The sequence below is a fragment of the Nyctereutes procyonoides genome, unplaced genomic scaffold (assembly GCF_905146905.1).
Source record: "Nyctereutes procyonoides isolate TBG_1078 unplaced genomic scaffold, NYPRO_anot_genome, whole genome shotgun sequence".
NCBI lineage: Eukaryota > Metazoa > Chordata > Mammalia > Carnivora > Canidae > Nyctereutes > Nyctereutes procyonoides.
The window spans coordinates 25,845,205-25,861,862 of record NW_026575120.1 but is presented as its reverse complement, the minus strand read 5'-3'; the positions used below and the strand labels follow the sequence as shown (position 1 = coordinate 25,861,862).

Here is a 16,658-nt window from a genome sequence, read left to right as displayed (position 1 = left end):
CCCGAGCCCGGGCCGAGCCCGGGCCGCCCCCCGCCGCCGCCGCCGCCCCGCCGCCCCGCGGGCCCAGCCTCGCCGCCTCCGCTCAAGATGGAGGTGGCGGCGGCGGGCGGCTGGTTACGAAACGCGCGGCCGCCACATGGCCACGCCGACCCCAAACTTGGCCGGGCCGCCGCGTCCCGGCGCCCAGGCGAGGCTGGGTCGTGGCGGCGGAGGCCGCGCGGCGCCCGCCACTCACCCACAGACCGGTAGCCCAGGATCGCGATCTTCCGGGACTTGGACTGCGGCATCTTGGCGGCCTCCTCAGCCCCAGGCCAACCACATCAACCGCGGCGGCGGCGGCTCCTGTGCTGCGATCGGCGGCGGCCGCGCCGGGGCAGAGCGGCATCCAGGGGCGGGGCGGGCGGGCGCGGGCAGGCGCGGCTGCCTGGGCTCCTCGCTCGCGCGCCCGACCGCCCGGAACCGCCGCGCGGCCCCGCCCCCAAACACGGCCACGTGACCGCCGCCGCCGGCCCCGCCGCGGCTCGCGTCAGCGCCGCCCCCCCGACCCCCCGGCGTGGCGGCCGCCCCCGCCCCCGGAACGCACGAGGGTGCGTCGGACGACGTTTTACTTTAAGGGGAAATAGAGGGGACGCCAAGATGCCCCCGGAAAAGTCACGACTGAAACTCGCTGCGTCATGACCCTCCCACCCTCTTCCGCCGCCGTTTAATTACGCCAGTTCTCCCCGGGCGCTGATTGGGCAGCTCCCGCCCGCCCGCGCGATGACGCGACGGAAACTCCGTCTCCGATTGGGGGCGGCTAGGAGGCGGAGCCGAGGGCGGGGCTGCTCACCCGGAGCTAAAAATAAATTCCGGCTGCGACCTCGCGGTTGAGCGCGAGCAAAGTTTGAAGTATTCCAACGTCTCAGGGGTTGGGGGCGGGTGGGAGGGAGGGGCGGGGAGACGCTAACTCCCCAGTGATTGGTTAGAGCAGGGCGGGGGCGGGGCAGGTTGTGGGGAGCGCAGTGATTGGCGGGAGGTTGAGCGGTTGGCGGACTCGCGCCTACAGAGCCCTTAAAAGGCGCGAGGCACGTAGTTCTTGCGGGCTGGGCGGTGAGCTGGCTGTTCCGTTTTTGGTGGCATTTTAAAAGTTATTATTTATATTTTAATCCCTTCACTCTGTTTAGAGTTAGAAAATCTGGGATTGAGGTTGTAGGTGGTTACCAGGCATCATCCCTGAATGAAGGACCCTGGGAAGGATGGAATAATGCGTTCAATTCCAAATGTCATACATTTCACTAAAAATGTGCCTCCCCAGTACTGGGGTCAGCCCTGCCACAGGTGAACCTGGCACAGCCCACAGAGAGTAAATAGCACGAGTCAACACCTCTTTACCTGTCAACACCTGCGCAGCTGATTCAGTAGCAAACACCTGCCGTCACAAGCTGAGAACGCTCCAGCAGCATCCTTGCGGGCGTCGGTGCGTGTAGGGGGTACGCTCAAGTCGGCTGGGCTCGCCCTTCTGTTTGGGCTCACCTCTCCCGGAAGGGGACGCTGCTGTGTTTGCCACAGTAAGTACCCCAGAACCGCCCCCCCCCCCCCCCCGCGTGGTGCTGGTGAAGAGCACGAATGCTGGAGGAGAGGAAGGGATGCTTGCGCTGGAGGCCTCGGTCACGGAAAATGAAAGGCGGGAGCCAGGTCTGAGAAATGAGGATGCGCTTGGGACCTCAGCAGCCAGGCAGACAAACTTCCGTCATACTTCATCTTCTTGCCCCTGGTGGTTGCTAAAGAAGCAGAGACTTCCCCTGCTCCTGTGAAAGGCCTCTCCTGTCCTCCGGCTGTTTGACAGTGTTGGGGCAACCACCTGCTGGTTACAGCCCTTTGCCTTTCCCGGGGAGCTCAGAGGAGTGGCAGGATTGGATTCCCGGGGATGAAGATTTAGAGGTGTGACTGTCCCCTAAATATGCCTTGTTGAGGTGGAACACTGGCCCAGGGCAGAATCCTTCCAGCATCCTGCTGAGGTGCTCCTAAGAGAAGGAGTGTGTGTTCACATCCTAGGGGCTCTACAGATTGAAGCCCGAGACAACCAGCTGGAATGGAGAAATATCTGTGGAATTCTGTGTTTTATCTTAATGGTTTTTGCATTCTACTCTGTAGTTAGTTGAAATATCGAAAAACTTCAGGTCTTAAAACTTCAGGTCTCTCGGAAAACGTATCGTTTTTATCCTGTGAACTTGGGTGCTGCTTACCACAGTATTTTGAACTAAAGCTCCTAGACTCCCTGGATGGTTGTGAAATCAGATTTGTGGGTGTCACCTTCTATCTTCTTAAATAGAAGAACAGAATAGAAAATGGATTGCTCCTATTGGTATTGTATTGTATTGTTCTGTTGTGTGTGTACATATATTTGTAGATGTGTTACGTATGTATGTTTTGCATACTAAGTTCCGTTGCAAAATGTATTTCTTATTGTGCGTTGCCTCACAGAGTTTGTTGCTCTAGCCTGGGAATGGTAGGAGTCCACACTGAGAAGCTCTGTTGTAAAGGACAAAGTCCTTAAAGAAATGTTCCCATTGTCTTAAAGCCATTAAAGTCAGATCCAGGAATTTTGAAGATTCCATTATTTCAGAATGGGGAGAATTGGCTTAAGAAATGACTTAGGCGGGATGCCTGGGTGGCTCAGTGGTTGAGCGTCTGCCTTCGGCCCAGGGTGTGATCCTGGAGTCCCAGGATCGAGTCCCACATCAGGCTCCCTGCATGCAGCCTACTTCTCCCTCTGCCTGTGTCTCTGCCTCTCTCTGTCTCTCATGAATAAATAAAATATTTAAAAAAGGAAAGAAATAAATGACTTAGGCTCCCTAAAATTATTTGAGACTGACAGTGTGAATTCACACAGAAGTCACTGACCACAGCCAGATCTTACTGGAACATGAGGGGGAGAAATGTGTTTGCTTCTGAATTCAAAGTGCTTCTACTGATTGAGATCACTTGTTAACTGTTGAAGGCGCTGGAACTTCAGCCACCAATCAGTATCTCCTTTGCAAGGTTCTGCTTATTCAGGAATGCTCTGTCTTGTGGTCTCTGCATGCTGTCTTCCCTCTGTGTGTCCTTCCACTATATCCCATTTCCCTGGGATCTCAGAATTCTGTCTCTTCCACTTAAATTCCGGAGAGAGGACAGGATGTGTTCAGCTAATTATCACCATCCCTTGAGTGAGGAGGTCATGCTAAACCTGGCCTAAACCTCAGGGGTTGCTGGGTAGGGCAATTAATGGCAATTGTTTGAGTGTGAACTGTTCATTATTGTGGGAAATTTATTAATGTTCTGTGAGCGTTTCCAAGTTCAATGACATCTTATTTCTAGTCTCCACATTAAAAAAAAATTCCCTGAGGTAATATATGAAACTTATTTTTATCTACCATTAGGTTAGACAAAGAGCAAAACTGCTGTGCTTGTTTTTGCTAAAAGGACGTTTGTGAAATTATTTTACCTTGTTACACATGAAAGAGTGACTCTAAGTGCAAGTGAACGTGAAGGCATTTTGTTGTTGTTGTTTTGCTTTTAAATATTTGACCAAGGAAGACTAGAAAAGAAATAATCTTAATCATGGCATAAGCCAAATCAGACTGATCTGTTGTGTCTCATATAGGGTATTGTTCAAATCAAACAGGGCAGATTTGGAGAAACTTGCCAAGGTCATTGCATTGTGTGGTCCTGTGGATGCGAGCGTGGTTTTCTCAGAATCTTGAGAGGCCGGTCCTCAGTATCCTAGCAGGAGGCTGTCCTAGGGAAAGCAGGTCCCCTACCTGCACTGGGATGAAAAAGATCCTCTTCTCTCTGCTGCCCGGGGGATCAGGGATCGGTTGGTCTGGCTCAGACCCTGAGGTGCAGAGTTGCATGGAGTGCCTCCTGAGGAGGAAGTGGAGTAAGCCTCTTAGGTCCTTGGAAGTAGGCCACATGTAAGGGAGGATGTTGGCTCAGTAAGGAACTCTAAGGACAGGTTTGGGACTACGCAGTAGTTGTAAATTGTTCTTGACTGTTAAAGATTGAACATGTCCTTCAAAAAGGTGTGCTCAAATCCTAGCACTCTCAGAATGTGATCTTATTTGGAAATAGGGCTGTTGGAAGTGTAATTAGTTTAAGATGAGGTCCTCTTGGAGTGGAGTAGATGCTACTCCAATATGACTGGTGTCCTCCCAAGAAGAGACCCTCACACAGACACAGGGCACATGGCTACATGAGGAAAGAGACTGGTGTGATGCTGCCACAAGCCAAGGAATACCCTAGGCTCCCAGAATCTGGAAGAGCCAGGGAAGGATCCTCCCTGGAGACTTCAGAGAGTCCAGCCCTGCTGACACCTTGATTTTGGACGTCTGGCCTTCACAACTGTGAGAGAATAAATTTCTGTTATTTTAAGCTGCCCAGTTTGTGGCACTTGGTCACGGTGGCCTTAGAAAACATATTTTTAAAAATCCCCCCTCCCAAAAAAAAAAGGAAAATAAATCCATTAGTTATCCTCAAATCATCAATAAAGTTTCATTAAAAGTTTGGATCTAGTTTCTGCTGGGCCATGAATGAAATTGGCCTATCTCCCTAACCCCTGAAGCCAGTGCACCTAGTAGGAGCTTTTGCCAGCCAAGGGCTGCCACGCTCAGCAGAGCACATTTCCTGAGGATCCCTGGTACAGGCCAGACAAATGACTGGAGCAGAGCACCTATTCCTAGGAGCCTGTGTGACAGCACCTGGAGGATGCTTGAGGCAAGCCAGGAGGCTAATTCTGTGCAATAAAACAGGTGATGGCTTGTGCCAGTAAAGCTTGGATTACATAAGCTCTACAACTGTATTTTAGATGTGGAATTTACTCACGGTGTTCACAAGCCACCCAAAGTTATAATTATTGTGTGAGGAACGTGTTCACTGTTGGTTCTTCCTCCCATAGGAAGACATCCCAGTGTGGGATTTTATCTAGCATGTTGAGATCCAAGGAGTTTCTTTCATTGGTGTGGAGGAAAAAACCCAGAATTTCTATTTTTTTTAAACATTTCTATTTTAAGAATGATAATTGAGCTTTGCTGATATGTAATACATGGATTGACCAGGCCACCCTCATGGCCTATATGACAGACGGTGGCATGTTGTGACAGGTATGTGAGGTAACCTGGTGGGACATCCACAACAGGGAGTGGTTGGCAGTGTTGCCCTTGCTGGGGTGTCCCAAATATTGTAAAGTATTGCTTTTTAGGCATCTAGTTTTGAGGAATTATGGAATATATTACCTAAATTGTGCTAGACTAAATCTCACAGAATGGTCACAGATCTGAAGAGATTTCCTTCAAAGAAACCATGAATTAGCGATGAGAATAAAAATGTAACATAAGTGTATACTCTGAAAAATGGCAGAGCCGACACCCTCATGTGAGCTTTCTGCCAGCTACACTAAAGGTGAAACTGGTAACCGAATCGTATCTTTCAAGAAAATGACCAAAAACTTTTTTTTTAATAAAAAAATCAAAATTGATTCCAAATAAGATCACATTCTGAGAGGAGCATATAAAATATAGATTCACATCCACATTATTAATGATGACTAAGTATAATTACACCTTGTTAGCTAATGATATAATGAGTATCCCTAAACAAACAGCAAGGTATTTAAAAACTAAGCATCCAAAACACTGTGGAGACTTTATTATTTATTTATTTTTTTTTTTTTTACTGTGGAGACTTTATATAAAGTTTTTCTGCAATTTTTTTTTCTTAGTTTCAAGCATGCATATAAAACTAGAGAGATTGGTATAATGCACTCTAGCCTATTACCTATTCAGTATTTACTGAATCATGGACAATCCTGTTTCACCTATATGCTTCTTGCTTCTCCCACCCACCCGTGGATCATTTTGAAGCAAATCGTAAACATCATACTCTTCATTCATAAATACGTCACTATTTTCCCTGAAAGATGATTCTCTTTAGAAAATAAAACATGCCATTTTTACACCTAAAACAAAATCAGTTAAGGACTTGTTAATATCACCAGATATCCAGACTATTTGGTGTCTTTTAATGATTCATAATTTTAATAATCAAATTCAAATCCAAAAAAAGTCCATATAATGCAATTTGTTGCACAAAAACAACAACAACAAAAAAAAAACAACTTTATTTGGGGCACCTAGGTGGCTCAGTCGGTTAAGTGTCTGGCTTTGGCTCAAATCAAGATCCCAGGATCCTGGGATGGAGTCTTGTATCAGGTTCCCTGCTCAGCAGAGAGCCTGGTTCTCCCTCTCCCTACAGCTCGCCCTGCTTGTATGCTCTCTCTCCTTCTCTGTCAAACAAAAATCGTTAAAAAAAAATTATTTTTTTCAGAACAGTTATAGATGTGCAGGAAAATTGTAATGATAGTATAGAGAGTTCTCCTATGCCGTGTGCCGAGTACCCTCATTATTAACCTCTTACATCAGGGTGGTATATTAGTTAAAATTAATCATTATTGCTACTTTATTAGTAACTAAAGTCCATACTTTATTCAGATTTCTTTAGTTTTCCCCTAATGTCCTTTTTCTGTTGCAGGATCCCACCTAACATTTACTCATCATGTCTCCTTAGGCTCCTTTTGGATGTAATAGTTTCTCAGACTTTTCTTGTTTTTGATGACCTGGACTGTTTTGAGGAGTGCTGGTCAAGTGTTTTGTAGATTATATCTACTGGGATTTGTCTGATATTTTTGTTAGGTTTAGACTGGGAATTTGGGTTTGGGAGGAAGACCACAGAGGTCAAGTGCCATTTTCATCACATGACATCAAGTGTGCATACTATCAACATATGCACATATTTGGCTTATCTCTGTTGATGTTGACCTTGATCACCTGGCCAAGGTATTGTTTGTCAGATTTTTATACTTTTTTTTCTTCCCTTTGCACTGCTTGCTTTAAAAGGAAATTACTGTGTGCAGCCCTCACAAACGAGGGAGTTATGCTTTGTCCCAGTTTCGTTCTACCTGAAGAATTTCCTTTATTATTTCCTGGAGTTTCCAGGCAACACACTCAGTATCTGTTTATCTGAAACTTGTTTTATTTCTTTAACTTTTTATTTGAAATAATGATAGATTAACTGGTAGTTTTAAAGATAGTACAGGACAATCCAGTGTACCAATACCCCAATGGTAACATCTTACATAAATATACTACAATATTAAAAACAAGAAATGGATACAATCCACAGAACTCATTCGGATTTTACCAGTTTTACAAGTACTTGTGTGTGTGTAGTTCTATTCAATTTTATTATATGTGTAGATTTGTGTAACCAGAACCACAGTCAAAATACAGAGCTGAAAACAAAAACAAAAACAAAATAAAACAAAACAAAAAACAAAATACAGAGTTGTCCCATCACCATAGAGATCTTCCTTATACTGTCCTTTTATTTCTTTTCATTTTGAAGCACTTTTTTTTTTTTTGCTGAATTTAGAATTTTAGGTCAACAGTATGTGTATATGTGTGTGTGTTTTAGTACTTTAAAGTTCCATTTTCTTCTAGTTTCCATTTTTTTCTAATGAGAAACCAGTGATTATCCTGTTATTTCCTTTATGTAACACCTGCTTTTAAGACTGTTAAATTTTAAAGAATTTTCTCTTTATTTTTGGTGTTCAGAGTTTATGATATGTTTGTGTGTCACTTTCTTTGCTTTTATGCTGTGGAAAGTTTACTGAACCTCTTAGAATTGTGAGTTACTATTTTTGATCTGATTAGGAAAACTTCCCAGTCAGTATTTCTTCAAGTATTTTTTCTGTTCCATATTCTGTTCTTTTATTCTGAGACTCCAGTTTCACATATATTAGACACTTTGATATCTTTCTGCCAGTCGTTGAGCCTCTGTTTTTCTGTACCTTTTCCCTTCCGAATTTAGTGATTTTTTTTTTAATTGGGTAACATTTTTCATTTCTAGGATTTCCCTTTGGTTCTCTTTTATAGTTTCCCTTTTCTCCTGAAATTCTCCTCTCTCTACCCAACAATACCCTTGTTTTCTCTAGATTGTTTAATGTACTTACTGTTAACTTAAAACTTTAGCTAATTGTAGCATCTGGAGCATTCATAGGTCTGCTTTTATTGAGTGACTTTTCTCTTGGTTAAGGGAGAGGGAGAAGCAGAAACCCTGCTGAACAGGGAGCCTGACATGGGGTTCAATCCCAGCACCCTGGGATCATGACCTGAGTGGAACGCATGTACTTAAGCAACTGAGCCACCCAATCTCCCTCAAAGTTATTGTGTTAATCTAGTCCTTTGCATTTTCATAGGAATGTTAGAATCTACTTGTCACTTTCCACAAAAATCCTGCTGAGATTTTGATTGGCACTGTTTTGAATCTATAAATCATCTTGGGGAAGAATTACATTTTAGCAATATTGAGTCTTCTAACCCATGAGCAAGTGTGAAATAATAGAAAAGGATGTATGCCCCTGGTTCCTGACACAGAACTTCTATAACCCTTGTAACTTACTAAGTGATAAGAACATTAGTAGCATCTCTTGTTCTAATATTTGTCTTGGACTCCATCCATGGCGCAGGCCTCCTAAAACCCTTGTAAATTTCTTTTTTTTTTTAATTAAAAATTTTTTTAAAAAGATTTTATTTATTCACACAGAGAGAGGCAGAGACATAGGCGGAGGGAGAAGCAGGCTCCTCAGGGGGGAGCCCAACGTGGGACTCGATTCTGGGACTCCGGGATCATGCCCTGAGCCAAAGGCAGATGCTCCACTGCTGAGCCATCCAGGTGTCCCACCCTTGTAAATTTCTAAATGTTAAGAGCACCTTTTGTTCTAATGAGGTGACTCTGAGTGGGCTCCTGGATGCAGGATGGTTGCTAGAAAGACCAATCCATGATTAGAAGCTTGGTATTTTCAGCCCTCCCCACCCACCCCTCTTCTCCAGAAGGGGAAAGTCACTGGAAATGGAGTTAATAATTGATCATGCCAACATGGGGAAGCCTTCATAAAATCCTGGTAGTACTGGGTCAGAGAGCTTCTGGATTGGTGAATGTGTGGAGGTGCTAGGAGAGTGGTACCGCTCCCTCATACCTTGCCCTGTGCACCTTTTCTATTGGGTGAGGGTTATATCCTTTAAGTATCCTTTAATAAACTGGTAAATCTAAGTGTTTCCCTGAGTTCTGTGAGCTGCTCAAGCAAATTAATTGAACGCAAAGAGATGGTTGTGGGAATATCTGATTTATAGCTGGTGAGTCAGAAGCACAGGTCACAACATGGATTTGCAATTGGTATCTAAAGTGAGGGTAGGGGCAGTCCTATGGGACTGAGGCCTTAGCCTGAGGCTCTCTCCAGGTAGATAGTGTCAGAATTGAGTTGACTTCTTAAGACACTCCATTAAGAATTGCTTGTTGGTTTTGGGGAGAAATTTCATGCATTTTGGTGACCAGAAGTGTCAGAAGTGAAGTGTTCTGTGTGAACAGGAAAGGAGACTCACGCGGGAGAAACACAGTGGAGAAAAACTGAGTTTTCCCCTACTCAGAAAGGGAAAATCTAAGTTTTTCCATTATAGCAAGGGACATCACTCTGCTTATTTAGGTCTTTGTTAATTTCTCAGCAATATTTAGTACTTTTTCAATGTACAGGCTATAAATATGTTTTATAAAATTTACTCTGAGGGGCAGCCCGGGTGGCTCAGCAGTTTAGCGCCGCCTTTGGCTCAGGGCACGATCCCAGAGTCCCGGGTTCGAGTCCCACATTGGGCTCCCTGCATGGCGCCTGCTTCTCCCTCTGCCTGGGTCTCTGCCTCTCTCTCTGTCTCTCTCTCCCTCCCTCTCTCATGAAAAAAAATAAATAATAATAAAATCTTAAAAAAAAAGAAAAAAATAAAATTTACTCTGAGTATTTCATGTTTTGATACTATTATAAATGAGGTTAAAGCATTTTCAATTTTTGATTGCTTGTTGCTAGTATACAATGATTTTTGATTATTGATCTCTTATCCTAAAACTTTGCTAAACTTACTAGTTTCAGTAGATTTTTCATAGCGTCCATAGGCTTTTCTTCATAGGTAATCATGTGGTTTTTTATTTGTAACATTTCACTTTGGGTGTTTTCAATATAATTTTCTTGCCTCGTTACACTATGATGTTGAAGAGAAGTGGTGAGAGCAGACGTCCTTGTCTTCTCCTTGATTTAGGGTGTAAGCAGCCCAAATTTCACCATTAAGTATGGTATTTATTTGACAAGGTACAATTGGATCAGACGCTCAGATTTCAACAAGAGATATTTGTGTCTTAAATCATTACAAAAAGAAACATTGACTGGTACATCATTTCTGGAGAGATGCTTATCACCAAGGGAAGGACTTCCAATTTCGAATGAGTACCCTGGGTTTGAATTCCGCTCTGCCTCCTGAAGTCTACACAGCCTTAGATAAGCTATCCTACCTTCGTGTGCCTCCCGGCACCTGCTGTGATCTAACTCTGGGGGAAGGCTCGGCTTGTCATCTTGTCCCTTCTCCTCATCTTCTCTCTCTTCTGGGGTTGGATTAAATAAATGCTCCATTCTGTCCTCCATGTGACATACAGCATACGATAGGACACTGAATATGAAGTTTCCTCTTAGTCTTATTTTCAAATTATGCTGTGATATTGACTTTTCCCTGAATTCTTTCATAATAGTAGTTCATTTCTTGTTTCTTGTTCTTACTATATGGTTTTGGTTAAAGATCTCATTTCCAAGGAGAGGCCAGCTTTCCTTTGATTTTTCTTTTTTAAAGATTTTATTTATTTATTCATGAGACACACACACACACACACACACACCACACACACAGGCAGAGACAGAGACAGAGACAGGGAGAAGCAAGCTCCATGCAGGGAGCCCCATGTGGGACTCCATCCTGGGTCTCCAGGATCAGGCCCTGGGGTGAAGGTGGTGCTACCGCTGAGCCACCCGGGCTGCCCTTTCCTTTGATTTTGATGGAGGAGAGATTAACCAGATAAATCTTTTGAAATTAAAGCAACTCAACCAAAACACAAACATGAAAGGAGTATCAAATGCTTTCCTAAACTAAAAGGGTTCCCTGTCTCAGAACCAATAAAGTTAGGAGGGCTCTTACTGCTTGACCTTGAAGGAAGTAGCCCAGCAGAAAAGAAAATCAACTCTTTTAGTTAAGAGGAGAGAGGAACAGCCAGCTGGAGAGGAACCAATGAAAACCCTTGTAGGCAGTTCTTTGCTGGGGGAAGAAAGAGGTTTGATCTCAGTGTGCAGCACACGGATCTTTCCTGAACTGGGCAAAGTCAGGCTTGGTTCATAGGTCTCCTTTGTTAGTCGGATGTCAGCATGACCAAGGTCAGGGTCAAACAGGAAACGCAAAATGGCTTAGATGTTTAAAAAAAAAATGGTGATGTGCCTGGATAAACTGCAAGAAAGAAGCCAGCTTGAACTTACTGTGCATAAGAAAATTTGGCTGTTAATTCCTTTCCACAAGGATTAAAATTTTTAAGATTAATGCAAGCATGAAATTGGTCAACTGTCAATGGTTCAAGAAAATTTGTCATTCAGTATGTCATATACTAAATGGTAAAAATATTTAAACTGCATAGTTTGGGGAATAAACTGTGTGTCCTCGTTGAACAGTGGGTTACCTTCTGGAAGTTAGCTTACCAATACATAAATTCTAAACTGAAATATCCTGTTCTGATTTGGAGTATAACTTTATCTCCATGTTCCGTGAGATGTAGAAGGTTATCATAACTTGCCAGCTACTATTAAAGGTCGCTACACTAGTACCTTGTGTCTGTATGGATAGTTTTATTTTCAACTCAACTGAGCAGATCAGGGCAGGTGTTCCCTGGTTCAATATACAACTATTCTCTGGGGAGATCTTGAATGGCTATTCATGCTCATAGGACTCTTCTGGGGGTTTCTTCCTACATGGGTTGGCATGTTCTGTGCAATGGGACTTTGTAATTCTGGCCCACCTGACCCAAGGGGAGCCAATTTATAAGTTGATCTATGGCCTGCTCAAAATTTTGCCCTAAAAGGTCATCTGTATTGCATGGTGATTGGCTCAGGCAGTCTGATCCCCTTGGAGTTTGAATGTAAACCATGAAAAGTTGGTTGTTAAAAGCAGTAGAAGCGGAAAGACACACAGGGAGACAGGAGCCATGAGCAGCGAAGACACAAAGCAGAGAAGGGCGTGATAAGATAGAAACAGTGGGTGCTGCTGCTGTCTGTGGGGTGACAGCTGAATCAGTAGGAGAGTTAGCACTGTGCCATAGGCTCCAAGATGCCAGCTGTGCAGGGCTGAGGTTTCTATCTGCCTCACCTTTCAACATAATGTCACCAGGGCACCAACCTATAGCTTCTTCACAGGACCCAGGATGCCAAACAAGGGCGTAGCTTGTGTAACTGACCTGTTGTCAGTACAGGTGCATCTCAGGGATGTTGTGGGTTGGATTCCAGACCACTGCAGTAAAGCTAACACTGCAATAAAGCGGGTCAAAGGAGTGTTTTGGTTTCCCAGTGCATGTACAATGCCCCAGTCTATGAGGTTTGCAACAGCATTATGTTCAAAATGACAATGTACACGCCTTCATTAAAAGATGCTTTATTGCTAAAACATGCTGACTGCCATCTGAGCTTTGAGTAGTCTTTTTTTTTTTTTTTTTTTTTTTTGCTGGTGGAAGGTCTTGGTGCTTTTGGGTGCTAACCTATCAGGGTGGTGGGCTCTGGAGGCCAGAGGAGAGGGAGAGATGGGGGAATGGCCAGTCAGTGGAACAGTGAGAACACACACAATGTTTGTTAAGTTTGCCATCATATGGGGGTGTGATGTGTGGCACCCCCATATGATTACAGTAGTAATCAAAGTGATCAAAGATCACTGATCACCGTAGCAAATGTAATAATAATGAAATATTTGAAATTTTGTGAGAATTATCGAAAGGTGACACAGAGACAGAGTAGGCAAAGGCTGTTGAAACATGGTGCCTATAGAATTGCTTGATGCAGGATTGCCACAAACCTTTAATTTGTGAAAAAAATGCAATATGGGGACGCACCACGAAAGGAAATAGTTTTATTGCCTATAATGGTTCTTGGCATCATTGAATGAGCTTGGTACAGTGTTGGCCATGAGTGTCAGTATTTAGCCTGAATTACATCCATGGGGAGAGATGCGAGGACCAGTGAGTACTACAGGCAAGAAAAATATTAGGGAGTGGGATAACTAAAATCTGTAAAACTGGAGGGTATATCTTAGAATTTATGATAGTTAATATTCAAATTTTGGATTATGTAAGCAGATGTCCATTAAACAAGAATTGTTGACTATGACAATAGTCAACATTTCATAATTTTAGTTTTGCAGGTTTTTTTATTCATGAGCCTCTTTCTCCACTTAAGTAATTTCACTGCAGGTAGGGTAAAGAGCAGAGGCAGTCAAGCTTACTCACCATTAGAATATACACTGATACAGCCACTGCAGAAAACAATATGGAATTTCCTCAAAAACTTAAATATAGAAATGTCATATGGTCCAATCATTCCATTATTGGGTATTTACCCGAGGAAAAGTAAAACACTCAGAAAGATAAATGTATCCCTCTGTTTATTGCAACATTACATACAATAGCAAAGGATGAGATCATGCCATTTGAAATGACATGGATGGACTTATTTTTTTTTAAATATTTTATTTATTTATTCATAGAGACAGAGAGGCAGAGACACAGGCAGAGGGAGAAGCAGGCATCATCATACAGAGAGCCTGACGTGGGACTCGATCCAGGGTCTCCAGGATCACGCCCTGGGCTGCAGGCAGCGCTAAACCGTTGCGCCACCAGGGCTGCCCGACATGGATGGACTTAAAGGGTGTAATACAAAGTGAAATAAGTCAGACTGGGAAAGACACATGCTGTATGACTCCACTCATAAACTGAGCCTAAAAACAAAAAACAAACTAAAACAGAATTAGAATGATATTTGCAGAGAACAAATTAATCGGGGGTGGAGAAAGGGGGATAGGTTGGGCAAAATGGATTCAGGGGAGAGGGAGACACAGCCTCCAGTTATGGGACGAATAAATCATCAGAATAAAAGGCACGGCATAAGGAATATGCTGTGATATTGTAATAGTGATGTAACCAGACAGATGGTAACCACACTCCCGGTGAACATAGCATGATGATGTCAAATCACTAAGTAGTACAACAGAAGTGAAGGTAACGTTGTGTGTAACTAGCCTCAAAAAAAAAAAAAAAGATTACAAAACAGATTTTGTGGAACACCTAGGTGGCTCAGCGGTTTAGTGCCTGCCTCCCGCTCAGGGTGTGGCATGGTCCTAGGGTCCCGGGATTGAGTCCCACGTCAGGCTCCCTGCATGGAGCCTGCTTCTCCCTCTGCCTGTGTCTCTGCCTCTCTCTCTCTCTGTGTCTCTCATAAATGGATAGAATCTAAAACTAAAAACAAACAAACAAAAAACAGATTTTGTGGTTTACAAAAACAGATTTATATCTTGCGTTTCTGGAGGCTGGAAGTCTGAGATTAGGGTACCAGCATGGTTGTGTGAGGACCCTCTTCTGGGTTGCAGATTTCTTATTGTTTATTAACGTGGTAGAAGAAATAGTAATAAAACTCTTGGGGGTGCCTGGGTGGCTCAGTTGGTTAAGCATCTGGGCATGATGTCAGCTCAGGTCTTGATCTCAGGGTTGTGAGGTCAAGCCTCATGTTGGGTTCTGCGTTGGACATGGAGCCTGCTTAATATTCTCTCTCTCTTCCTCTGCCCCACCACTCATGTGCATGCACTCTCTAAAAGTTAAAAAAAAGAAAAGAAATGAAACTCTTGAAAATCCATTATCCAGAGGTGATTACTATCAGCGCTTAGGCATAACGTGTTTCTAGAATTTCTTCTAATCACATGTCCATATACTTATAGGCTAAAAAAATGAAATACTGTCCATACCATTTATGTATCTTTGGCAAATATGCACCCATCTCCAGCATAACTCTATGTAGTATTCCATGGCATGACTGACTGTATCATGATCTATGATAATAACTTATGGAGCTTTTACTTGGTTCCAACCGCATTATATGCATTAATCTCAACTAATCCTTATACCAGCTCTATGAGGATAGGCATGATTTAGTATCTTCAGTTAACAAACAGAAAACAGGTTTAGGACTGTCAGCCTGATAGATTGCATCAAGTGCAGGCTGAGATGTCAGGAGTCTGACGTTAGCACCTGTATTGCTAACCACTGTGATTTTGTGCTTTCTATCTTTGGGCACTTTGGTGGCTTCCAGAAAGGCACATGCCAATCACTATTTTGGTATAAATATAATTTATTAAATCTGATGAACATTTAACTGTCATAGAGCAAGTTTCTAAACTAAAAGCAATAAAATTTTATGCCTATCCCACTCATTAAGAAACTCAAATTGCAACTTATGCTAATTCTATTCTTTTTTTTTTTAAGATTTTATTTATTTATTCATGAGAGACCCACAGAGAGAGAGAAAGAGGCAGACACACAGGCAGAGGGAGAAGCAGGCTCCATGTAGGGAGCCCGACATGGGACTTGATCCCGGCTCTCCAGGATCACGCCCCGGGCTGAAGGCGACGCCAAACTGCTGAGCCACCCGGGCTGCCCTGCTAAATCTATTCGTGTTGCAATTGCTGTGTTCATGCTCTTCACTCTCCTCCTGTAGTCAAACCTTCCCAGATTTGGGACACCACGTGGTTCTAAGGCTGCTCTGCTTCATAGAGCCTCTGGCTAAGTTCCTCTACTGCTGGCAGTGTCTCTTTCTCTCCAGGCTTTAGCCTAAAGGTGAACTGCTACCTAAGAGATGGGGACACAGTGCCTTTCCTCTCCAAACCCTGTTCTAGGACCTCTATGCCACCCCACCCCCCACACTTCCCCCATGCCCAGAAGTCATTAAGTTGAGGACCATCAGTATGGGTTCTGTATAAGACCCACTCTGCTCCTCTTTCCCTAGTAGGAAAGCTGTCACTCCCACTTAGAGAAGAGCTCAGCACCTCCCCTTGCAAAGGTTATTTCTAGCAACTGCTAGCTAGATGTAACTTGAACCCAATACAATACTTCTTCTGGAAGCAGAGTTCATAAACTGGTAAAGCGGACCTCCCACATTGTTAGATTGTGATGCTAAATGAGATCGGCAGATAGTTTCCAATTTAATTCAGATTATCTCTGAGAAATGGCCAATTTAATCCAGATTTCTTCAGATGATGCTCTACTGGCACTCTCATTTAGGCTTCTAAATGTGTTATGTCAGCTAATAGAAATCTAGGAAATGTACTTAGAAAGGGACAAATTGATTCTAGTCCCAGGAGGGATCAGTACACACTTAAAAATGCAAGTGTTCAAACAAGAGCACAGCTTACCCTGGGAGGGTACAAAAGCTTTCCAAGAGACACACAAGAACAGATCATTTAAAGAGGGTCAAATTCCAGATTTTCTTTTTTTTTAATTTTAATTTTTTTTTATTTACGATAGTCATACAGAGAGAGAGAGAGAGAGAGAGAGAGAGAGAGAGAGGCAGAGACACAGGCAGAGGGAGAAGCAGACTCCATGCAACGGGAGCCCGACGTGGGATTCGATCCGGGGTCTCCAGAATCACGCCCTGGGCCAAAGGCAGGCGTCAAACTGCTGCGCCACCCAGGGATCCCAAA

General features: G+C 43.6%; 1 protein-coding gene across 1 annotated transcript in view; it reads right to left on the bottom strand.

The window, feature by feature from the left end:
- Positions 1-417, bottom strand: part of RHEB (Ras homolog, mTORC1 binding) — a 45,377-nt gene extending 44,960 nt beyond the window's left edge. Inside the window, exon 1 of the mRNA XM_055334997.1 lies at positions 236-417. Within this exon, the coding sequence (XP_055190972.1) occupies positions 236-287 (52 nt within the window). The 5' untranslated portion in view covers positions 288-417. The remainder of the gene's footprint in view (positions 1-235) is intronic.
- Positions 418-16,658: the final 16,241 nt, after the last annotated feature.